This window comes from Nicotiana tabacum, chromosome 6 (assembly GCF_000715075.1).
Source record: "Nicotiana tabacum cultivar K326 chromosome 6, ASM71507v2, whole genome shotgun sequence".
Taxonomy (NCBI): Eukaryota; Viridiplantae; Streptophyta; class Magnoliopsida; order Solanales; family Solanaceae; genus Nicotiana; species Nicotiana tabacum.
The window spans coordinates 155,269,787-155,296,256 of NC_134085.1; the positions used below are offsets into that span (position 1 = coordinate 155,269,787).

The 26,470-nt window shown below is 38.1% G+C and overlaps 1 protein-coding gene across 1 annotated transcript; it reads right to left on the reverse strand.

The window, feature by feature from the left end:
• Window positions 1-8,400: 8,400 nt before the first annotated feature.
• Window positions 8,401-20,123, reverse strand: LOC107759958 (beta-ketoacyl-[acyl-carrier-protein] synthase III A, chloroplastic-like). Its single transcript, XM_075255667.1, has 9 exons — window positions 19,548-20,123; window positions 19,089-19,256; window positions 17,891-18,039; window positions 16,682-16,818; window positions 15,219-15,324; window positions 13,155-13,273; window positions 10,680-10,744; window positions 10,379-10,601; window positions 8,401-9,039 (listed from the first exon to the last, which is right to left on the reverse strand). Exons 1-9 carry the CDS (start codon window positions 19,670-19,672, stop codon window positions 8,818-8,820), a joined length of 1,314 nt encoding a protein of 437 aa, XP_075111768.1. The 5' UTR covers window positions 19,673-20,123; the 3' UTR covers window positions 8,401-8,817.
• Between the last annotated feature and the right edge of the window lie 6,347 nt (window positions 20,124-26,470).

Consider the following 26,470-nt stretch of genomic DNA (forward strand, 5'->3'; position numbering starts at 1 on the left):
TCAGAGATTAGACCATAAAAAATACTGAAAGTTTCTGCATTATTTTGGTTTAAATTGATTGGGATTACTCCTTGGTTTTTCTCCGTTAGTAAGAACTCCAAAGTTTTCGAGGGATTTCTGGTTTTCTGGGTTTAAAAAGGGTCTGAAGAAGTTGGATATTGTTCCTTTGAGTTGCTGATCTACTCTTACTGAACTTCTCATTTCCTTTTTGTTTTGTCTTAATATCTAGGTACCTCTCGGATTATAAATGATCTTCGAAGTGCAAACCTGTTTATTATATGTAGCTGAAAATTGAAATCTATCGAAATGTTTTTTTTTACTTCCATGTTTTCTACCAAGTTCAATTAGTTATTTTGTTAGTTTTAGTTTGCTGCAGTATTCATGTGATTTGAATGTTTTTTATGGCTATTTGTTTAATGGAAAATGTTATATATATGAATGCCTGATAAGTCTATTGTTAAGGAGTATGTAGGATTTCAAGTTAGCATAAGATTCATGTTAGTTTATTTGTAATAAAGATGCAGTTTATTTGGTGAGTTCTTCTGTTCTTTTGTGAGAATGTTCTGAAGCAGAACTTTAGCTTACATGGGTTTTGCTAAGATTTGTTGGGTTCTGAAACGTTTCATATAGTTATGGTTAAGTATTTAAGACGCTAGTTTGTTCTGTTTTTAGTCAAGTCAACTGAAGCTTTTTATTAACATGACATTATGCTCCATTTGACATTTCATGGCCTGTAAATAGTTTAATTATTTCAGTATTGATTTCCAGCTTTGCATTGTATGTATATGTCTAAGCAGCCAAGTATCAAGAAGGCCTTCAGCTCAATTTTGGTCCTGATGAGTTAACTTGTTTGACGTGAGGCCCAAAATAAAAAAATAACCAGATTTGGTTTTCTTTGATTTGGGCATAATTTCAGGCCCAAGAGTCGCCTGCCTCAGCCTTTTTTTTTTTGGCTTTTTGTTGAAAAATGGTTTGCAACGGGGAGTTCATTATTTTGCTGGGTTTGTTTTTGACCCAACTTAATCGCCGGGAAGGGCTGACCATCCATTCTAGGCCGTGGGCTCAATTTCGAGTCCAAGTCTGGTGACTTTCTATAAAAATCATCAGTTGGTTCAATTTTTTCTCAAGTAATTGAAAGCCCGTTAATTTATCAATGTATATTCGCAATTAGTAAATTTAGACTAAATCTTGAGTTAGATTAATCAGAGACCTTATAATCCACTTTAATGGAACATAATTCTCTTCTATAAGTTAGATTGAGGTGTGACATTCATAACTGAATCACATATGGCCCTCATATTAATTTTATAACTTAGATACTAAAAAAATGAATTTCGTAGTTTGTTTTAGGCACGTTAATTAAACAATTATCATGGCTGCGGGCACGATTCCCGTGACGTTGTTGATATTTGTAATTACTAAAATTCGGTTGTACATTTTATGTGACCCGATTCTAATTTCCAACAAGGTTAAATAGAACATGTCGTGAACCGCGAGTGCATTTCATGTAGCGTGGCTTACGATGTGTTTTAAATAACCTTGAATTTTCCTGAAATATTGAAAGGGTTTAAAAAGTTAAAAGTTCACGTAGGTTTAAAATGTGTAATTAATCAGATAATTGGGCCAGTATTAATAGTTGAGCGACCGTGCTAGAACTACGGAACCCGAAAATGCCTAACACCTTCTCCCGGGTTAACAGAATTCCTTAGCCGGATTTCTGTGTTCGCAAACCATAAATAAGAGTCATTTTCCTCGATTCGGGATTTTAAACCGGTGACTTGGGATACCATAAATTATCCCAAGTGGCGACTCTGATTCTAATATAAATAATCTCGTTTCGATTATCACTTAAATTGGAAAAACTCTCATTATACCCTTCCGAGGGTGTAAAAAAGGAGGTGTGATACATAGTTTATCCTACCACCTTGCACCTAAATTCCTATTACACACATGTTGACCACAGGTTAAACGTTGCACATCAAACCTTTCAAAAGTGTGTCAATGACACACCACTTTTGACCAACCTAGTTAATACTCAATGTTGCTTATTTAAATTAAAAATAAACGATTCTTTAATTAAAAATGGACAACCTGACCCAAGCTTTAATCCCTACCTAAAAAATATCTGACCCGCTAGATTAAAAAACACCCCTCGACTAGATTAACAAACATATTTCTATTTTCCAAAAATGTTCTTCAGCCCTAACCTTTGAAGGCGACTCTAATGAGAACACATATGCTGGTTGTTGTTGTTACTTTCGTCATTTTCAGGTTAGTATTCTCATTTTATATTGTTCAATAGTTTAGATTTAGATGGGTGGGTCGAAATAGTTAGGGTTTATTTGGGTGTTTCGTTAGGAGTATTTTTAGGACTTTAAGACATCTTTATAGGGAATCTCTTGTCGTTGTCTACTGAAACCTGGTGCTTTTGAGCTTGTGTTGCCTTTTTCTTTTTTTATTGTGTTATATCTTTATTTATTGTCCATTTTTATTTCTTTATTCTTTTGTTTTCATGTGAAATTGAAACATGTTGTCTGCTTGTTTCAGGAGGCAATGTCTTTTAAAATTGTTACTTTAAAGTGGTATTCCAGGGGTGAGTTAATTATTGGTCCTTTTAGTAGATATATGGTGGGGCAGTCATTCTTTGACTTTAGATGCGGATGCAGATAGGATTTCATTCTTTGAGCTTATGGATTACACTAAAGAGATGGGACTAACTAACGTGATTGAACTGTATATATGCCCGATAGATAGGATTGACAAACTGGTAAATGTATTGAATGATAAGGACATTTTAGACATTTGTAATCACTTAGAGGATGGGGATACAGTAGAAATATATGTGACTCGTGCTACCCATTTATCAGTACATGACCCTATTGAAAAAGGGGAAGGTGTGAGTAGTAATAAGGCTTCTAGAAAAAGGCCTATAGAGGTTGAAGAGGTAGATGATGAAAATTCTGATGATATACACTGGACTTCAGAGAGCTTTGCTGATTCTAATGGAAATTCTTCTGATGTTGCTGGGAATGAAGGAGAAATAGACATAGACTGGACTTCTGATAGTTCTGATGAAGTTTACTTGAATGTTCCTGATGACAATGATCTCCAATCTGATATCCATGAGGAGTTTGGTAAAGCTAGAAAGCAGGTAAAGAGAAGCAGAATAAAAAGAAGTGAAAAGCCTAAAGAGAGGGGTGATATAAACATAGATAAAGTAGGTGTAGATATTGGGTTTGATAAGCTGCGTACAGGTAGTAAGCAAAATAGGTATGAAGGTCTAATTGGGACTAATAACCCATACTTTCGTTCTTCATATGCTGAAAGCTTTGCTTCTGATGTGGAAGGTGAAGATGGTGAAGAACATAATAGGAAAATGGAGGGAAAAAAAGAAGAGATTTATCTTTGATCCTACTGCCAAGAAAATAACTTGGGAGTTAGTATTGATATTTAAAAATGTTGATGAGTTCAGGGAAGCAGTCACCAAATATGCAATTCAAAAAAGGGTGCAGATTGAGAAGTACATAAATGAGCCACATAGAGTGAGAGTAAAATGTATGGTACCTAAATGTGGATGGCTTCTAGCAGCTAGTAAAGATGGCAGATCCAATAATTTCAAGGTGAAAAAATATAATCCAGTACACAAGTGATATACAACCAACAAGAACAAGTTGCATAATTTAAAAAATTTTGCAAAAAAATACAAGAGCAGAATTATATCATAACCAGGTATGCAAGTTTGGGAGTTGAGAAAATTGATAAAGCAAGAACTGGACCTCTATATAGGGAGATCAACTGCCTATAAGACTAGAGCTAATATACTGAAAGAAATCATTAGTGATGTGCATCAAGAGTTCAAAAGGCTCTATGACTACAGAGATATGATTTTGCAAACCAATCCTGAGAGTACATGTGTGGTGAAAGCAGAAGATCAATGTGATGGAAAATTGTTATTTTCTAAAATCTATGTTTGTTTACATGCCATGAAGAGGGGTTGGCTTGAAGGATGCGGAAGAATTATTGGCCTTGATGGTTGTTTCTTGAAAGGAGTTTGCAAGAGACAACGTTTTGTAGTTGTCTCCAAAGATGGAAATAATCAGATATTTCCAATTGCATGGGCAGTTGTAAAGGTGGAGAACACCTTCACATGGACTTGGTTTATGAAATGTTTGAGTGAAGCTTTGAGCTTAGAAAATGGTAAAGACTTTATAATTATGTCTGATATGCATAAAGTATTATTTTCCTTCACAATATTTTTTCAAGTAACTATTTTTTCCTTCACATTATTTGCTTCATAATATTTTTTTTGCAGTAATTGTTCTGCTTCAGTAACTATTTTTTTTTAATGCTTCAGGGTTTAATTAATAATGCCAGGGATTTGTTGCCTGGGTGTGAACACAGGATGTGTGCTAGGCACATCCTTGCAAACTAATCAAAAGAGTAGAGAGGATTGGAGATGGGAAATACTTTTTGGAGATGTGCAAGAGCTTCTAGTGTTGTAGAATTGAATGACCAACTTGATATGCTAGACAAGCTTGGGGATGGCATATGTGAAATTTTACTCCACTACAGAAAAGAAATCTGGTGCAGAGCTTATTTCAATTGTAATAGGAAGTGTGATATTATTGACAACAACATGTGCGAGACTTTCAATTCCTGGGTTTTGGCTGAGAGACACAATACAATCATCACAATGTTAGAGGAAATCAGAATTAAGTTGATAACTAGGATAGGTTTGATGAGGGAGTTCTGTGAGATATGGATATATAATATCTCCCCAATTGCAATGAAGGTTTACCAGGATAATTTAGCAAAGTCTATGAAGTGTACGCCAAGATGGAATGGTAAAACAAGCTATGAGATTGAAGATCCTAAGTACAAGCATGTGGTATCCTTAGTGAATATGACCTGTAGTTGCAGAGCTTCGCAGTTAAAAGGTATCCCTGTTGTCATGTATTGCTAACATGCATTTCAAGGACATGGAACCTATTCACCATATTGCACATTGATATCGTAAGTACACTTACTTGAAGGCTTATTCGACATTTATCCAACATGTCCCTTGTATGAAACAGTGGCCATCTTCATGCCACTCTTCTATTGGACCTCCCCCTATTAGAAAGATGTCTGGCAGACCAAAAAAATCGGAAAAGAAAAGAAACTAAACATCCAAAATCTGGGACGCTTTCAAGGAGAGGTATGGATATGACATGTTTCCTCTGTGGTGTGTGTGGACACAACAAGAGGGGATGCCCCAGTAAAAAAAATCATTGTTGGAAATACTGTACTGACTTGTTCCCTCTGTGGTGTGTGTGGACATTACAAGAGGGGATGCCCCAGTAAAAAAAATACTGTTGGAAGTGTTGTACCAACTGGTACACCTTCATCTGCTACTGGAAGGGGTAAAGGAAGTGAAAGTGGAAGAGGAAGAGGAACTAGTACTACTACATCATCTAGTTCACAATCAGCAAGAGGTAGGAGTTTCTACAAGAGGTTGAGGGGTTGGAAGAGGTAGAGACAGTAGAATTGGGTTGTTTCAAGTAAGCAATGCGTTCATTTCTTTTACTGTAAGTGAACTAACTAAAGCTATAATTAGTGTATCTTCCTTTTATTGAATGTAATTTTGTAACTAAATTTACTGTACTTTGGCAGATTGGAGAACAAAATCCAAGGGTCATTAGCACCGGAACTAAGACTAAAAGGTCTACAGCTTCAAGGAGGAATGTGCTTACCAACCAAGAAGTTCCAGCTTGAGGTGGATGGGTAAAAAAGCCATAAGCACAAGACAACTTCAAAGAGCTGCATCATCACAACACAATCTTAGTCAAGCTAGTTCGTCATCTCAACCAACGAAGAAGCAAAAAAAGAAATGAAGACTTTGATTGTAGTTTAAGCTTTATGGTTTGTTAAGTATTGATATGGACAACAAAGTATTATGTTTTGTAAAATATTGCTATGGACAACAAAGTATTATATTTGTAAGGTGTTACTATGGACAACCAAGTGTTATGTTTTGTAAAGTGTTGCTATGGACAACCAAGTGTTCATGTTATGTTAAGTGTTGCTATGGACAACCACGTGCTCATGTTCTGTTAAGTGTTGCTTATCCGTTTGGGTGTCTATTAATGAACACCTATTTTGTGGAATGAAGTATATTTAGGTCTTCTTTTTATACTGGTATACTTTGGTTATACAAAAGTTTCATTACCCATGTTTGGTTACCAAAACTAAATAGGAACATAACACAAAAAGAGACCAACAACTTCAATGAGCTAAATAGGAACATAGCACAAAGCTTGAATACAGCTCTAATAAAATAGGGGATAACCTTCATAGACAACAACTTCAATCAACCAAATACACGAACACCCAATACATGGGAATATCATTACATTATATAGCAGTGCTCGGAACTACCAAATACAATGGCCTTAAGGATGATTAATCCTAAAATCAGGGAAACAAAAGTCTCCTCTTATTCCTCTATTTTCCGGATTCCTGCAAATGCGCTTCAAACTGCTTCTTCTTCCTAAACAGACCAAAAATCACTGGCTTCAAGTGTTCATGAGTCCGAGGATCAAACCATTCAAAATACTTACACCCAATTTTCTTATATTTCTGCAAATCCAAAAACAAATTAAAATGAAGGTTATAAAATCTTGAAATAACGATTATAACAATCCAAGCTTACCTCGTAATTTTTACAGCCGTAGAATCGACGACCAGGGTTGTCTATGCTCCATGAAATTACTAGTACAGTTGTATCCGCACATCAGCAAAATGGACCCGAATTCTCCATTGAATATGAACCCTAATACGAGAATTGACAGAAGAATAAGTATCTTACTTATGAATTGCACTTTAATTTGACAAATATAATGAGCTTGAAAATATTAGATGTGGAAGGTGAAGATGGGGTTGGATTTTTTCTCTCCGAAGAAGAAGAAGAAGTGGGCGTTAGGGTTAAGAAAATAGGCCCAATTCCAGTAAGTAGCCGTTAATATTTGTCAGGTGAGGCATAAATTAACTTTTCACGCGCCGCATTGTTCGTGTTTCACACGTCCGAGAGGCTGGTCAAAAGTGGTATGTCATTAACACACTTTTGAAAAGTTTGGTGTGTAAAATTTAAACCCGTAGTCAACAGGTGTTTTACATTATTGACTTCTTTAGAAAGTCTTTTTAATTATTAATATATATATATATATATATATATATATATATATATATATATATATATATATATATATATATATATATACACACACACATTAGAAATAATATTGTAGAACAAAAATCACTATGTGCCTGCATATATTATATATCATATAGGGTATGTTTGGTGTGATGGAACTTGTTTTCTCGAAACATAATTTATTTTCAGAAATATATTTTTTTATAATGCTTTTTGGTATTAAATTGAATACTGACAGATATTTTTTTCAAAAACAATTATCGAAAAATTGATAATTAATATTACCAAATGGGTTTGTGATATTTTTGAATATATAGATTGATAATAATCTCTAAGCTTTGATTAAAGCAGTGATTCAAAGTTTAAATAGTTGAGATAGGAAAATGACTTCTAGCCTGTTTGGCCAAGCTGGAAAAATTAGCTTATTTTGAGAAATACTTTTTTCAAAAGTACTTTTGATGAAAAATAGTTTGTGTTTGGCTAATTAATTTGAAAAGCACTTCCAAACGACAATTTGTGTTTGGCAAGCTTTTAGAAAGTGCTTCTAAGTGTATTTTTCTCAAAAGTGCTTCTGGGAAGAAGCTATTTTTTTCTGATTCTCCAAAACTGCTTTTGCTTCTACTCAAAAGCACTTTTTTTTAAAAGTTTGGCCAAACACTTCAACTTTGGAAAAAAAAACACTTTTTGTGGGGAAAAAAATGCTTCTCAACTTGGAGAAGCTTGGCCAAACAGGCTATTCCTTTCACATGGAAAGCCATTTTCCCTCTTTTGTGAAAATATTTCTTTATGAAAATCAAACATAAAAAATAACTTATTATCTGTTGTCAAACGCAGCCTATATCTCCTTTATTTGAAATTCAGAGCGAGAAATTGCTTCTGGTTTTATGAAAAGCATGTTCAATGTATCAAAATGTGTTCTTTGAGTTTATTCTAAAAGGTGACACCAAACTATATGTCTCATCTCCTTTTTTTTCTCTCTAACAATCTGGCTGTTCAAAGTTTGAAATTACAAATACATAACCTACCATCTCACTTCTGAAAAACTTAGGAGGGATTTAATCCTAAAAGGTCATATAAATCATGTCTTAGTATTCTTAATGCTTGTTCCATATTACCATCTCTTTATTACGTCAAGCGTAACGATTTACTTCGAATTTGAAGCACATTAAAATTTGCAGTGTGATGAGTATTTTGCTTAGCACCAGTCAAAAGATGAAACAGCCCATTATATCATGAATCTAGTGCAAATACGCTTCTCAAATCCAATCTGAATGTCAACAAACTGGAAAAGACAAAGCCTGGAATAAGCAGAAATTGTAGCCAAAATCTGCAAAAACATGCACTTCAAAAATAGTAACTTCAAATGGAGCAAAATGTTGATAATTATTGGTGTTAGGAAAAATAAATACATCAGAAAATTGAGAGATGACGGGAGATCAAAAGGGATTCCGCCATTGAAGCCTCCAAATCAGCTACAACTGAACAAAAAGCAGAAGGGAAATGCAACCTTATCATTTCTTCTTTCCATCTATGTTTGAGCTCTATTCATATGTTGAGAAGTTCCGTCCCTATTTAATTTCTGCAGAATCCAGATGTGAGGCCGGCGCCAAACTCTGTAGCAGCATTCACCCCCATCTGAGTATAGCAGAACCCCACGTAAGGCCAGCCCCAAATCCAGCAGCAGCAATGACATGGCCTGCCTGCACTTTCCCACTTCGAACAGCTTCATCAAGTGCCAAAGGGATCGATGCAGCACTTGTATTGCCATAATTTGCTAAATTTGATATGACACGTTCTGATGGCACCTCCAAACGCGTTGCTACTCCATCAATAATCCTTTGGTTTGCCTGCATGTAGCCATTCACAATAAGTTGCTTATATTAATGTGATACCCAGAGAGTATTTATTAAGTGGTGCAGGATGATAATTCAAAAAGGAGCACTAAGACACTTTCAGTGAATTATCTCAAGTTGTATTTCTATCATAAAATTGTAAGAAAATCATTTTAAAATAATTGCTGGAATGAACATGCTTGGAGATTACCTATATTATCTTGAACATGAAATGAGTTTCTTTATCAGTCAAACAATACAAACACGCCAATAAAGCAATTGGATAATGAGAATATTGTGCATCATAAAAGATTAATCAAGGCTCAAGCTAATAAAGCAATCTGGAAATAACCATATTGTGCTTTTACTGAAATATGAGAGTTTACAGCTTTGTCAGCAAGCAGCTTATTCTTTTCTTTCTCACTTTTTGTTTTGTTCTTTTCTCAACTATTTACTTCTTTCTTCTTCAATCAAAATACTCATTTGTGGTATGTATACTTGTTATTTTGTCCTGCATTTCTCAGGCAGTTAATACGCATCCAGTAGCTTAGTAAAATAACTCTAGCCCCAATCTCATGTACTTATTTGACAGGGTATAGAGTAATAGTAGAGCTGAATTTATGTGATAATATAAGCAAAGGTTGATCCCTTAGCCACATACACTTTTTTTTTTTTGATGACCGAGAAATCCGTCTGAGGCCGATCCTTTGGACCAACCGCAGCCTTCGAAACTCGGTGGATAATGGGCCCGCCCCTCTACCCTTCTCCACTTAAATACCAGGCTTTGCTTTGCATGGTGTGGGGGCTTGAACCTGTGACCTAAGACACAAATCCATCACCCTTTGCCACTTGAGCTAGGCCCTGGGGGCCCCTTAGCCACATACACTTTTGGACATGTTTTAGGTTTAGTACGCACAAAATGAATCCAATGTAATAATAGGAGCACTAAGCATGACGTGCTTAATAGTAAGAAGTTGTAGGTCAAGATTTGTATTTTTTAAAATGTTTCATCCCTGAGAACAAAAATTTATATTTCAAGTTTACTGATTCTATTATTCTGCTACTTTTAGGGTTAATTCTTTGCTGAACTGTCAGAATTTCCTCCTTTTAACAACTACCCCTGGCCCCCTACAAACATGATCTGGTCTATTAGCATATCAAGGATAGTAACATAAAATTAAAAACTAGAGGACAGGAGGGCAATCACAAGTATCAATCATTTTGTCACCAGTCGTTCAAAAATGTATATTCATTCAGTCTAAAACATAATTGCTTCTAAAGAATGTCATCATTCCATATTTAGCCATTTAGGTATGACTGACTCAGTTGAGTTATCTATCCCAGAAAGTTATACCTGGTGGAGAAGCAGCCAATCAATTTTGGACCCAGGAAGACCTGCGTTCTCCAAAGCTGCTTCAATTGATTGTGGCACAACACGAACAGCAAATCTAAAGACCTCTTTACCATTCATCTGGATGCAAGAGTAAGAGGAACCTTTTGGTGGAAAACCAATAATAGATCCATTTGTACCAAATGCATGATCAGTTTCTTTCTCTTTGATTGAAGCATTCAAGTGCCTAAATAAGAAAACAATCATTTAGTGACCCTTTAAAGATGAAAGCAGGGGAACTTCTCCTAAAGATTATGATAAATACCTTTGACCTTCACCATCACTATGCAAGTCAAAACCAAATAAGCCATCTTCTCCAATATCACAGGCCTACAAGAGTATGGATTTATATAAATTTTGAGAAACGGATGTAGCAACTTAGTGTTGCACACAATAACTTGATCACATCAATAAAATAAGAAACAAGGCCTCAAAAATTTGGGTTAAACAAGAAGAAGATACAAGGTCACACTTCTTCACTGAGGAAAAGCACTCATCAATCAATAGTGTAATGGGCATCTATTTTTTTTTTTTTTGTGAGAACGGCATCTACATTGTCTTTTAAGATATGAAGTATATCAAGAGTATATTATTGCAAATAAGCTTAGATTGGTTGAAGACCCCACCCAGTTATGGATTTGCAAAGATTCAAGAGAAGTCTCTGTTCTTTCGTTGCTTAGCCACTTTCAAATCGGCATCAAGATGAAAAAGGTCAAACAGGCAAATAAGGAGCGGCATTATTGAGCTTATACTGATTCTTGCCTTCTGCAATCCATCTTATTGCATATATGACTAGGGGCTTGGGACACACCCATTGACAGTGAGTATGTTGAATCATTTTAAGATGAGTGCTAGGTTGGGGAACTAGTTCCAAATTGACCACCTCAAACTTAATACCAGACCCAACTATACTGCAGACAATGGCATGAGAAATCGTTGGCTGACTGAGACCAACCCTGGAGAGGCACTCTCTAACCTATTTGTCTGACCTATAATATTCAACACATGGTCATCACGAACTGCTTACACCTACCAAACCATGGTTAACTGGATGAATTAAACTAAATAAGAGAGAAAAGGAAAAAAGAAAATGAGTGACATCAACCCCACCAACCAACGCCTGATCTCACTGGCGTAAAATATGTAGGCACACACAGCAGCCAACTTGAAAGTTTGGCGCAACCAGCGCAAAGCACTGCCCTTATCCCCTTCTCTTTCTGCAAACAAAATAAAATTGTTTCTTACTCCACCATCGGCATTCTCTCCCCACATTTGTCACGCTCCTATCACTGCCACCAACCCCTCCCATAATTCTTGGCAAGTTCAAGCTGTTCTGCACCTCCTTGACTCTTCAACCATTTTTTAGAACGGTACCATTTTTTTTTTGGTAATCGACTTACTACCAGTTGAGGTTTGGAAAATAACAGATCAAATGATCTTATAATCCAGCATCACAATTTCAGGAATTCCCTCTGCCCAATCACCCTCTTTTAGAACTTGTATTCTCTTTGATACAAATAGAAGAAGTGTAAGTAAAAAGGTAGACTTGAGGTTTGCATAAATGAAACTTTGTATTGTTGAGCGTTGCAGAAAGCCAGAAATGGATTTTAAGATTTAATAGAGAAACAGGGAACTACTTTGTTGCGAGAAGTTTGGAGGGGGAAGGATAGCACATACAGCCGCCCAAGGTGGCCACTATGCTTGAAAGGGGAGCAGCAATAGGGAGTCACTTCATTGGTCATAGCTATAGGTACAATATGGATGGGTTCTTTGGAGGAATTTCAGTTGCAATTTGAAGGCAGTTGATTATCTTATGATTACTCTAAAAGTATAATGTATGACACGAAGGAAGAGTAATTTCAACTGCTTAGTGCATAGCACCTACAACTCCCAAAATACGAAAGCAAAACAAAGAAAACCAACTTCAACATATGAAAGAAAAAGCTCTACACATGTATCGTGTCAGAGTCCAGATGGTTACTTTTGTCGCCTTATACTTAGAAGTTCACCACTTTTCCAAATACGTGGTCTGATATTAGTTATCAATTTCAAACTTTAGACAAGGTGGCCACTTTCGAAGTTCAAACCATGGGTCTAATTTTGAAACTTGCAAATTTTGATGAAGTAAAATGTTTCATTAAAGGCATAAAGAAGATGCAGAAAAAGAACAAAGTGAAAAGCCTTGGTTAACTCCCAATACAAAAACCTATAAAGCTGGGAGTTGACCAAAACCAAGAACCAAAAGTATGACTTTTAAGACATAGTAAGAGAGCTAATGAAATCTATGAGGGGAATAATATCGTTTACAGGGGAAGAAAGGTTACTCCAACTAAACAGGTTCATCGGACACTTAGATTTCAACAGGATAGTGGAAGTTGAGATGCCATCAAAACATCTGGTGTTCCTCTCTGTCCAAATAAAAGGCCACAAAAGTGGCTATTTGCATAAATCATCCTTCAAACTTCATATACTTTGGCCAAAAAGCTGATGAGGCTGATTATACATATCCAGTGAACATCACCAACCCAACCCCAACCCTGACGGAGAAATGAAGGACCTTACGAACTTCCATCAATTTAGAATTCAAGAAGAGTACAGAAGAATCTAGAGGTACTTAAACCAGTTAAGCTGACTAATCCCTCTTTTGACTTATTGTAAAGAATCTTTAGGATTCATTGGAAAAACTGCAATAACTAAATAACGTATTACTGATTGATTCGTCCATTCTCCTTTATCATACCTGCATCACTACAGCACCAGCAGCATCACCAAAGAGAATACAGGTCCCCCTATCTGTCCAGTCAACATAGCGAGATAGAGCATCAGCCCCTATTACAAGAACGTTCTTAAAACCACCACCTGCAACACAACAGAATTTCAATATTTAGCAGAGCACATATATAAAAATCAATATATCGTAATTATGCTGGTATTGACAATTCAATAGTATTTCACAACTATTCACTAAATAATATGCCCAAGGGATTTATCCAAGAAGTTGACAATTTTCAATGCCGTGGATATGTTCCCAATTCTTTATAAAGCTGCCATCTTATTTGTCTTTCACCACTATTTCAGCATCCACAAACTGCATGACCTCAACTTTACTTTTCAATTTCAATTTTTATTTTTATTTTTATTTTTAAGAATGGTACCTAAAAACTTTTCAAGTTTTTTCATGATAATGATCTATCATTTTTTCACATAACTTGTGACACTGAACATTAGTAGGCCTTTGTTAAATTTACTTATTAATAACATTTAAGATCACTTTTGACCTTGAGCTGTTGAGCATAACTCACTAAAAGGGCCACTACATTTCCAATCAGGTATAAAACACTAAACATCCCCCTCAAATTTTAGAACTCTACACTAAGAATAACAGTTCATCAATAATACGAAAATTAGGTATTTTTAACTAATGACTGATCAAAGAAAATAAGGCATTTTCTTGTTCTATTTTTCCAACTAATGACTCTGGATTTTTTTGTTCCCATAGTTTTTATTAGCAGATAGCAGTGTTCTTTCTTTACTAATCTCCAAATGAACCATCTATCGAAATAGATAATCCCAGCTTCAATACCAAGCTGGGTACCAGAAGTTGAATGTGAAAGCATAGGACAAAAGCCACTCAGATATCAGCTACATTTCAGAACAAGTCAAGGCTCATGGCAACACTGACAAAAGAGGATTCGACCAAAACAGTGGGTAGGGTAGGGTAGGGAGCAGCATTTAAGGAGGAAGTGGAGCCACAGGCTGAACCAGTACCCATCCATTGGAATTGTTTCCATTGTTCTTGCTAAATCCACACGAAAAGATTAAACATGCAGACCAGATTCAGCTAGAAAATTGATCTTTCTGTACCGAAGCATGGATTATGAAGTTGGTCCATCTAGAAGTGTTAAACATTTTAATTCATCCAATGCAAGTGTTTAGCTCCCATGACATACGTAGGCAATTATGAAAAAATGACGAAACACTTGCGTATAAGATTTTACAAGTGAAACAAAAAATATAGCTTGAAGAAAACTTGTCAGAGAGTTAATTTAAAGTAAAAGATCTTAAAATTAGGGACTCAAGTAACCATAACAAGCTTTCCGGGAAAATGGTTGTGGAAATCCTCCAATAGTCATAACTATCCCAGTTACAACTTGACAGCCTATGCCGAGTCATTCTTAAGAAAACTGAAATACCCCCCCCCCCCTCCCAAAGCAGAAAAAGTATTCGTACCAGGATTACAATAGAAAATATTATTCTCTCTTTGATTAGTGTCATAATCTGTCTCCCCATGTATGTTCTGTTGTCTTCCACACATCATCTCTAATAAATCGTACAAAACCTTGCCTAAGAATTAAAGACAATGGTAAATTGTTTAACCTCAGATATAGATCACTTAAGGTACATCCAGTAAAAGATGATTCCCTGGTTCATTTGACCCTGAAATATTCTCTCTTTCTCTCTCTCTCTCTCTCTCTCCCTTCACCCACCCCCCCCCCCCAAAACCCCACCCAGTGGAAAAAGTATCCATAGCAGGATTACAATAGAAAACATTATTCTCTCATTGATTAGTGTTATAATCTTAGTCTCCCCGTGTATGTTCTGTTGTCTTCCACGCCTTAAATCATCTCTAGTAAATCATCCAAAACCTTGGTAAGAATCTAAGACAATGCAAATTGTTTAACCTCAAATACAGATCACTTAAGGTGTATCAAGTAAAAGATGATTCCCTGGTTCATTTGATCCCTTTATGTCGAAGATCACAAAAAAATTAATTATCAGAAAGAAAATTTTTACAAAATTCTACCTCTGATATAGCAAGCAGCAGATACCAAACCCAACATGAACCCGCTACAAGCAGCTGTAATATCGAAAGCCAATGGATTGCTTTTGCAGCCAAGCGCTTTTTGGATCTGAGTAAATGAAAGCGCCACACAAGAATGGATAAAGAGTCCCCAAGAAAATTCTGAAGAGAACATGGTTAAACGTATAACTGATGAAGCATCAACTTAAATAATTTGGATCAGCAGCTTGGGAAATTAGAATCAAAAAGTCAGTGAGCTGGAAATGCATGATATAACTAGAGCATTGAAAAAGACAAGAACCAAAATAACTAAAATAAGCAAACATATTGTTTGCAGGACACACTATTTTTTTTTATAAACACTATTGGGACTAATTAGAAAGACAATTAGCAGTGCCAACACCATTGCTGGCCAGTCACTTGTGACAAGCAAACCAGCCAGTTCTGAAGGATTCATTAATTAAATGAGCCAAGCATTTAACTCTGAGTTGAACGATCACAGCGGCGGGAAAAGGTTCAAATTAATTTTCCTGAGAAGCAACCTTTTATCGCTCCGAGCTCTCATTACATCATCACTGTATCTTTTTGTTTCGTGTAATTTCAAGGGAAATGCATGGTGACACTATATATTGTTGTTGTTGAACTTCTATATGGATTTGTCTGATATAAGATCACGATGACGGAAAAGGTTCGAATCAATTCTCCTGCAGAGGAACGTTTTACCACTCCGAGCTCTCATTAGATCATCACTGTATTTTCTTTGTTTCACATAATTTCAAGGGAAATGCATGGTGACATAATAATATAACACCGATGACAGAATAAATGAATAAAAACGCTTTAACTTCTGATGAAGCTATATTAAGTTTCAGAAGCTGTCGATCATTCTTCATTGAATTGTGACATCATAGTACAGGAACATGTAAAGGCATAAACAAAAATATCATACACACAAAACCAAAGGCGAATAGTTTGCATGCTTGTGCTTATTTTCTCTTCTCACAAGGGGGTAGTTGATTTACACATTTTTTTCTTTTTTAAGCTATTTCTCTTCTTTCCGGAAAAAGCAAAGAGCTTCACTTAATTGCCTTAAGGCGATTTCTTTTTCAGTTATAATCCTAGTAAATGCACGAGACAAGTTCATCAAACAATATGCTGAGAACAGTTAAAAAGAAAGGAAAAAATATATACTGTGAATCAATTGCTCGGCATGAATTATGTTCTATAAAGTGGAAATAGAGAAACAAGAAGGCAAAAAGAAGAAACGTCTAAACTCAAAAGCTCCATAGCGATATGTTTCATGCTTTCGCTCAAGCTAACTCATCTTATTGGTGTGCAATAAGAAAGCTCTAATGCAGGTTCTTTCTGAATGGTCTGCTGAAGACAGGCAATACCACAAGAAAGGTAAATTTTGTTGCACTATCAGTTACATGGAAATACATTGATAATATTCTACCAAGTTATACCTGTGGAGCACTTCCAAAAAGGTCCTCTGGGGTTGAAGTACACAGCAATATTAGGTCAATATCATTAGGATCAACCTCTGCCATCTCAAGAGCTTTCCTTGCAGCCTCTGCGGCCAGATCTGTTAAATTGTCTTTGCCTGTAAAAGCATACATCAGATTGGGGCTGGTTTATGTTAAATACCAAAATTTAATTAACATATTTTTCCATCTAAACAAGAAAAGAAGTATTTGACCACCATTTCAGAAAAGGCATTTCTGAGTTTAAATGGTTTATGCTACAAACCTATTAATGCATGTTCTGATATTTGCCAAGTCATTCATATGTATCCACAAAAAATTTAAATGTTGATTTTTATTTGGAATAAATGAACAATAAGGTTATGTTCTGCAAACATTCAAACAAGGAAAATTCCAGAGAAACACCTATGTGCATCATGATTCCTAAAGATGTTTGATTCTGTAGAATTATGTCAATCTACTCAGAAGATAACTTAAATGTGCACAGTAAAATGAAGTATGAAAAGCTCTTTAAATTTCTGAGGAAATGACTGAAAAGAAGTATACCAAAGAAGCGGGATATCTTGTTATCACATTAGGACCCATTTGGAGTGCTTTGGACAGGTTCTTATTCATATAGTGCTTTTACCGACAGTACTTCTATATTAGTAGTTTGCTTGATGTTTGATAGGATTATTTTAAAAAAGCAATTTTTCTGGTATTTATAGATTAACCTCAACTAGAATTACCAATTAATGACAATGGAAAAATATCCTTTGAAATATACCGATATTTAGGCGAAATAAAGTTTCAAAAGCTCTAAATTTGAGCTTCAACCAAGGAGCCTTTTATAAAAACTCTAGGAACTAAAGTACTTTTTTTTTATAACTGTGATGTCCAGGCCAGGATACCTATTACCTCCCACCAGCAGGTATCAGGTAACTCTATCCACCAAGGCTTGGATAGATGGGAAGAAATGGCTTAGTGCTTTATGTCTCCGCTGAGAATTGAACCGGAGATCTCATGGTTCTAACCCACTTCACTGACCACTATGCCATACCCTTGGGTGCTAAAAGTACTTCCAACTATTCACAAAACATAGAAAATGTACCGCATTCCCAAATGGGACTTAAGTATTATATTTTCTGCTAAAGAACAGAATACAACAAAATCCAGTCAGTTAACAAGCATTGAAGTCAATGAAAGACTTGCCTGATAGAACTCTACGGTTACGAATTCCTGTTCGAACAGATATCCATTCATCATTAGTATCGACAATTTTTGCAAGATCATCATTGGAAACTTTTAGAGCTGGTACTGCGGAGCCACATCCTATTAGTTTGCAGCCCCTGTTAACTAACCTGACCAAGCAAATAAAATACTTAAGAAAGAAGGAATATGGATTCAACTGACATGCTCTCATATAAGCTCCAGCCTGCTTGCTGAAAACTAGAGTTCTTTGTTAAAATGTTCAAGAAATGCACCATGACGCCACTCAGTATAACAAAAATGGAAAGAAGTGAACACAATTGGACCCATGTTTCCCCCTTTCTTTAGGTGAGGTTTTTGCTTTGGTCCCCTTATTTCAGTGGGAGCCAGCGAAGGAGCTAAATATTAGCATAACTTGATAACTTCCTCTACGCTCCTTTTGCGACCAAGAAGATAAATCCCCAAGAAGAAATAAAAGGCCAAATTCTACAAGCAGGCATAACTATCCACCAAAAAAGTGAGCTTTCTCAAAATGTAATTGATCCAAGTTTCTGGAAGTGACAACATAGTTCAGCCTTCTCGCTAGCTCAATTTGTGGGTATCCAACTCATGCTAGCGAAGTCCATTTCCTTTATTTCCAGTAAACTTCTTCAGTCCCTACTAATCAAATGTATTTCATGTGCCCCTATTTCAGCTTTGTTCATATTGCTTCTTCGAAATCTTTGTCTAGCTGTGTTTTCAACTATACAATAACTTATCTCATAAGTGTTTTAAGATACTAAGCCACAATGCACAATGCAAACGACTACTTCACTTGCATATCAGTAAAAATGAGAATAAACAGTCAAAGCACGAACAATCAGCAACGTCAGAAACTCACATGTATAATTTTATAATTGGTGCAATGGAGTATCAGAATTTGATAACCACATCAAGATTCTTCAAACATGATTACCCCGCGAAAATTTTGATTTAGCATCAGGAAGAACATGCAAATCATATTTCAATATATTTCACCACAAAAATGTACTCATCAAAGCAGGTGGAAAAAACTCATTTAACTAATAGAAAAATAACTTTTAAAAGAATCAGAAGGAAAGACCACCTGACAACTTTCATGAATTACACTTGCTACAGGCAAATCATACTACTAATTAAAATGTTTTAAAAAGAAATTGGAAAAGGAGGTTCTTTACATTACCTTGATACTCGAGATTGATCGGCTGAAAGCTTATCTGCGCCTTCAACAGTGCTGGAACACATTATCCTCTTGAAGGTTCCATCAGAGAACGAATGCCCAATCCGATGATATATGCCTATAGATGGAGAAAATCTCCTCCTTAGAGTCGGTGCTGCTGGTGTAAAGAACCTATATTCATTGATCATTTACATATACCAAATAATTCAACAACCTTCTAACAACAATGATAAACCACATATACAAAACTAAAGCAGCAAAATGCTCGGCATTTTTAATACGTAAATGCACAGCATCAAACTCATTCATGCTTAGGGATTTCAGTTGAATATAAGCTAATTTGGATTTATGTACAAAAGCAAAAATAACGAGTTCGATATTTTTAGCTTTTTGGCAAAATCAAATGCACACTTTAGAAATAAAAGTCCGGTTCAGATCTCGGATCGGAAGTAGAGTACTCACAGAGTATGTGCTTGGTGTTGCCGTAGAGTACTGATTCCAGCCCTGCCAAGTGTTTGATGGCGTTCACTGACACGGTGCTGCAGTGAAAATGTAGGACCCGCGGCAATGGTAGTGGTGTTCGCCATTGTTTCTTCTTTAAAACAAAATCAACGTTAGCAAAAATTGGATACACCAATGGATGTCCTTAACATGAAAAATGAAACCCACAAATTTTGAGCTCTTGTTGTTCGACGAAATGAAAATATAAGAGAGTGGTTGTGACGGGAGAAATGATGAGGGAAAACCAATGCCAATGGAGTGGGTATTCTAAGTATTTCCGTCCATGTGTAAAATCAAAAGCATTGAGATCACGTTTATGGGTGTTTCATAGATATCTCCGTCCTCGGCTCGAATGAGGAAAAAGAGGGGTGTGCACGAGATTCGTTGATGGGGAATATCTATATGGGTAGGTTACCCGTATCTGAATTTCACTGCTTTCTGAACTAACGATATTAATTAGGTGAAACTGAAACCACTTGCTTTTATTAACCTGTTGGAGGAAACACTACAGAGCTTTTTGGTTCAGTTGTTGGGCCATTCCTGCACCTTAGGACAATAAATAGCCTATATGGTTATTCATGTAACAAAATTCCTTTTTGGCAAAATATGTGCCATTAATTAGTTTCTTGCAGATCTATATTAGTTATAATAGCCAATAGGCTGCTCCGACTCAACCTGGCCAAATATACTCCTTAATTTATTTTATTTGCCATAATTTAATATGGTTTTAAACATATCATATAATTCAACAAAAACCTAGTGTAATCCCACTAGTGGGGTCTGGGGAGGGTAGTGTGTACGCAGACCTTACCCCTACCCCGAAGGAGTAGAGAGGCTGTTTCCGAAAGACTCTCGGCTCAAAAAAACAAAAAGACAAAAGGGCAAAAAGGAAGACAATATTAGTATCACAACAACAATATGAAAGAAATACATATATATATATATATATATATATATATATATATATATATATATATATATATGAAAAATAAGAACAACATGAAATCAAGAGGCATGATACCAAGCAAAAGCAAAATAGTATCCTTACCAAACTAGTCCCCCAAAGTTATGACATAAGACAATACTCAGCTACCTCCTAGCCTACAACCTTAATACTCGACCTCCACATATTCTTATCAAGTGTCATGTCCTCGGAAATCTGAAGCATCGCCATATCCTGCCTAATCACCTCCCCCAATACTTCTTAGGCCGCCCTCTACCTCTTCTCGAGCCCTCTACAACCAGCCGTTCACGCCTCCTTACCGGAGCATCTGGGCTTCTCCTCTGAACGTGCCCGAACCACCTGAGTCTTGCTTCTCGCATCTTGTCATCAATGGGAGTCACGCACACCTTCTCTCGAATATCATCATTCCTAATCTTATCCATCCTATTATGCCCGCACATCCACCTCAACATCCTCATTTCTGCTACCTTCATCTTCTAGATATGTGATTTCTTAATCGGCCAACACTCAGCCCCATACATCATGGCCGGCCTAACCACCGCTTTATAGAACTTACCTTTGAGTGTCAGTGGCACTCTTTTGTCACACAATACTCCAGATGCTAACCTCCACTTCATCCATCCTACCCCGATACGGTGCGTAACATCCTCGTCGATATCCCCTTCCCCCTGGATAACCGACCCAAGGTACTTGAAGTTGTCTCTACTTTGGATGACATGCGATTCAAGCCTCACATCCACGCCCACTTCCCTATGTTCAACGTTGAACTTACACTCCAAGTATTCCGTCTTTGTCCTGCTAAGCTTGAAACCCTTAGATTCAAGAGCTTGTCTCCAAACCTCCAACTTCTCGTTAACACCGGTTCGCGTCTCATCAATTAGAACTATGTCATCAGTGAATAGCATGCACCATGGCACATCCCCTTGAATGTGATGTGTTAACGCATCCATTGCCAGGGCGAATAGGAACGGACTGAGCGCAGAACCTTGGTGTAACCCCATAACAACCGGAAAATCCTCAGAGTCGTCTCCCACTGTCCTAACCCGAGACTTTGCCCCATCATACATGTCCTTAATCGCCATAATGTAGGGAACTGACACGCCTTTTGCCTTCAAGCTTCTCCAGATAACTTCTCTGGGAACCTTGTCATACGCTTTTTCTAGGTCAATAAACACCATGTGCAGACCTTTCTTCTTATCTCTGTACTGTTCAACCAACCTCCTAACAAGGTGTATAGCTTCTGTAGTAGAACGACCCGGCATGAAACCAAATTGGTTGTCGGAGACGGATACCGTCATCCTCAACCTTGCTTCAACTACCCTTTCCCATACTTTCATAGTATGACTTAGTAATTTGATACCCCTATAATTGTTACAGCTCTGGATATCATCTTTGTTCTTATACAGTGGGACCACCGTACTCCACCTCCACTCATCTGGCATCCTCTTCGCCTTAAAAATAACATTCAACAACCTAGTCAACCACTCCAAACATGTTTTCCCCACACACTTCTAAAATTTCATCGGAATCTCGTCAGGCCCGGTCGCTTTGCCCCTACTCATCTTACTCATAGCTCTCACGACCTCCTCAATCTTGATGCGCCTGCAGTACCCAGAGTCAGCGTGACTCTAGGAATGCTCCAATTCACCGAGCACAATATCCTGATCCCCTACTTCATTAAGAAGATCCTGAAAGTAAGTCTGTCATCTCCTCTTAATCTGGGAATCTTCCATCAATACTCTCCCACCGTCGTCCTTGATGCATCTCACTCGGTCTAAATCTCGAGCTTTCCTCTCTCTCAGCTTGGCCAGCCTAAATAACTTATTCTCCCCTCCTTTTTCCCCTAGTTCCTCGTACACACGACTATAAGCCGCAGTCTTAGCCTCCATGACCGCCATCTTCGCTTCCTTCCTAGCTACCTTATACCTCTCCATGCACGCTCGCCTCTCCCCCTCGCTTATGCTCCCCCCTAACGCCCGGTACGCCTCCTTTTTGGCTTAAAACTTTCGAAATTTATGATCATGTGACTATAAAGTAGAGTCATCAATATGGGTTTGACCCGTTGGGCCGGCCAAACCAAACCCATAATTTAATTGAGTTGGGCTATGATTTTTTGGAGCTCAGTTAAAAACGAGGCTTTTAAGCTCAACTCAAATAAGCTTGTGGCCCATGAGGCTTGACCGATGTTGCTCTGGGTCGGCCCATAGGCTAACTAACATATTTAATTAAAGATATAAAAAAATACAGGGAACTAAAAATAACAAGAAGAGTAGTCTAATCTCAAACTTATAATATTTTATATGCGAATATAAATACTTTTTGTTCTTAAATTGAAGTTATTTCTTAATGTTTAACTAATTATCATTGCATATAATTATATATTTAGATGAAAATAAAGATGTTAAGACACCTTTATTTCACAAGAGGATTCAAATGTACTTGATGAAGATGATCTGTTGGTGTTGGATATGCCATGAGCAACCAAAATATTTTTGAGTAGTTTGTTTTGAGTATTGTTGTTAATGAATGAAATATCGTCCTCTTTTTTTTTGTATATTATTGTAATCTATTAATACAATGTCAAAATTATTAAGTTTTGCATAAGTTTTTTATCCAGCAAGTAATAATTTTGACTTTATATATATATATATATATATATATATATATATATATTGCATTAGGTACTTAAATTCTTAAAAATATCAAAAATACTTTTTTTTTAAATGGTGGGCTCGGCCCATGAGGGCCGGTGACCCATGTAAGCTCGATTGGGCTGACCATGTTAAGGTCCATCAAAACAGTTGGGCCAGCCTAGTCCAATCCGTCAAATACCAAAGCCCTTGTGGTTTGGGTTGGGCTAGGCTGGGCTGGGTCAGCCCGTATTGACAGCTCTATTTTAAAGCTTCTTATTAAGGAAATATTAAAATGTAAAAAAAAACTAATAAATAAATAGTATCAAATTAAGTGGAACGAAGGAAATAGCACATATGAAAATGTTGCAAAAATCGCTTGAAAAGTAAGCAATCTAGATAAAAGAATGTCAAAGTTTAGGCATGGGATGGTCGCAAATGCTTCTTCAATGCATGGCCAACAATAAGTACAATCGTCGATTCATATGTCACAAATAATAAATTCTGTTAGGACAGAAATCATGTGAAGTGTTACGCAACGCCTTCCTGATGATCTTTGGAAGGGCAACGTAAGGCTAAGCAACCGATGTCAGTGCGGTTGCTGTCCGCCAATGAGGTCCTCGCCGCATGCTAGACTAGATTGTCAGTGCCGTGCGGGAAAACCAATGTCGTAAGCCAATTGCGGAAGCTGAGAGAGAATTGGGTTTTGAATGATGATGATGATTTTATTGCTGAATGAAAATGATGATTACAATGATGTGGTGTCGAGGGGGAGAGACACCAGAAAATGCTGATTGAAATGTTTGATTGTTTGGTCCCCCTTAATAATGCTTAAAAAAAATAAACCAACATTACAAGACTAGTCCTAATAGAGCTGTAGAAGCACACTGAAATGAAAATGATGAAAACTAGCTTATAATTACAATGAAAAGGACTTAGATTATTACAAGGAAAAACTAAGTCCGATGGCAGCATCTTTGTCTTGCGGGTCTGCGCGCGCGTTGCTGTGGGCGCGCGCGACACTTGATGTGCTGGCCTGAGGCTGGGCACTGGTGCTTGGCATCAGGGTCTGTGCGCGAGGCGCTGCTGGAATGGGCCTGCAGCTGGGCGCTGGCGAGGCATCAGGATCTGCACGCGCGGCATTGTCAGGGCGCGCGGCGCTGTTGTCATTGGCCAGCCCTTGGGCGCTGGCGAGAGGCATCGGTGGGGCGACAGAGGCACATGCGCGCTTGTCACTTGGCGCAGCCAAGACCACGGGGCCGACCATGGCGCTAGGCATTGTGAGGCTTGCTAGGCCGCCATGGGGCGCGGCCAAGGGGTCATGGGGCATGTCTGGAAAGCAGCCCATGACATTCTCCCCCACCTGAGTTGGCGCCGTCCTCGGAGCCTTATGATGATGATGATGATGATGATGATTCTGATGGTTGTTGGATGGGAGGTCTGCGCCCCTCTGTTCTGTGAGCTTGCTGTTGTAGCGAAGCAATGATTTCATGCGGCTGACATGGAAGACTGGATGGATCTTCCACCAGGATGGAATTTTCACCTGGTATGTGGACTTCCCAATGCGTTTTTCAACGGGCAGGGGCCCGATGTATTTTTGTTGCAGCCGAGGGTCATGGGTCCTTTCTGCAAACAAGTACCGCTTTGGGATGCATAGCATTACTTTGTCCCCTGGTTGATGTTGGGCAAAGCAAAGCTTCTGTTCGGTGAACCTTTTTGCCCGCTCTTGGGCCCTGATGAGATAGCTCCGCACTATCTCCATGTTGCGCTCCCATTCGCTCGAGAAGTTGGCAGCTCGAGGAGATTTCGGCATGGTTGATGTATTCACCGTCTGCGGGAGAAGCGGTTGCTGTCCGGTAACAATTTCAAAAGGGCTCTTGTTTGTATGATGGCTCTTTTGAGAATTGAAACACAGTTGAGCAGCATCCAGGAGCTTCACCCAATGTTTCTGTGATCCGGTTGCGAAGTTGCGGAGATATTCCTCCAGCATGTCATCGAACCGGTCTGTCTGGCCATCCGATGGTGGATGGATGTCTGTGTTGTGACTCAATGTTGACCCAAAGCACCTGAAGAGGTGGGTCCAAAAGTTGCTAGTGAAGCGTGAGTCGCGCCTACTAACAATGTTTTTGGGCAGGCCCCAATGTTTGATAATGTGCGAGAAGAAGAGTCGAGCTGTATCTTCTGCTGAGTTGTTTTGCGGGGCTGCTATGAAAGTTGCATAGTCTGAGAACTGATCTATGAAAACCATGATGGATGCAAGATTACCGACTTGGGGCAATCCCGTGATGAATCTGAGGGAAACACTTTCCCATGGTCTCTGAGGGACATGTGATGGCTGCGAGGGTCCCGGCTGTGATGAGTGATCCGACTTGTCCTTGTGGCATGGCTGATAAGTCTTCACACGATGATGAGCGTCACCAGTCTTTTGAGGCCGATGACATGATGGCTGATTGTTGCTGCGAAGGGTAGCCTGAACCTGGGGTTCATGTCTGTTGACTACCTTCTCCAACTGCATGGCCGAGATGTTTTCAGCGGCCATCTTTATGGGGAAGCATGGTATGGTGCAGGGCTTGGCCCCTTTTTCTCCCATCATCAGGAGCATGTTGGCAAATGGTACCGGAATGGTGTTGGTTTGCCTCATGAACTCTAAACCCACTATGATGTCGAAGTCATCTATGATTGCGATGCGCAGGTCGATGCTTCCTTTGTATGGGCCAAGTTTCACTGGGACATTTGTAGTTGTTCCACCCAATGTCTGAGGTGGTGAGTTGATAGCCTTGATGCGGCCTTTGCTCTTTTGTACCACAAGACCTAGGCGCTCTACTTGCGTTGATGACAAGTAGTTATGGGTGGCACCCGTGTCTATCAATGCGTGAAGGGGCTTGCCGTTCACTTTCAATTCGACGAACATTAGGGTCCTCGCTTGCTTAGGAGGTCCTTCGTCCATCTTTTCTTTCCCTTTCCTGGTGATCGGGACTGATGTTTTCTTAGGAGGACATGCACTGGTCCCCGCTAAGGCATGAGGGATAGAGCCAACAATTGCATTGAAGGCGCCTACCTGGTTGTCTTCAGATGTGTCTGATGCATCTGTCTCATCCTCGACAGTCTGATGAGCATTGACCTTGATGTTTGGGCATTCATTGTTCCAATGTGCCCCGCCGCAATGACGGCATTCTGAGGGAGGCTTTCTCCCCTGATTGTTGTTGATGGATGCAGCACTGTTGCTATTGGAGGGAGGAGTCTTAATTTTGGATGCACTCCGATCTCCCCCACTTTTGCTTGGGCCACCA

What these genes read in the sequence shown, in the direction of transcription:
- LOC107759958 (XM_075255667.1), bottom strand. Translation starts at nt 19,672, where the DNA reads ATGGCGAACACCACTACCATTGCCGCGGGTCCTACATTTTCACTGCAG. An exon ending in CAACACCAAGCACATACTCT is followed by an intron (nt 19,257 to 19,547) that starts GTGAGTACTCTA and finishes CAATGAATATAG; the next exon opens with GTTCTTTACACCAGCAGCAC. An exon ending in AGTGATGGTGAAGGTCAAAG is followed by an intron (nt 10,602 to 10,679) that starts GTATTTATCATA and finishes TTTCTTATTTAG; the next exon opens with GCACTTGAATGCTTCAATCA.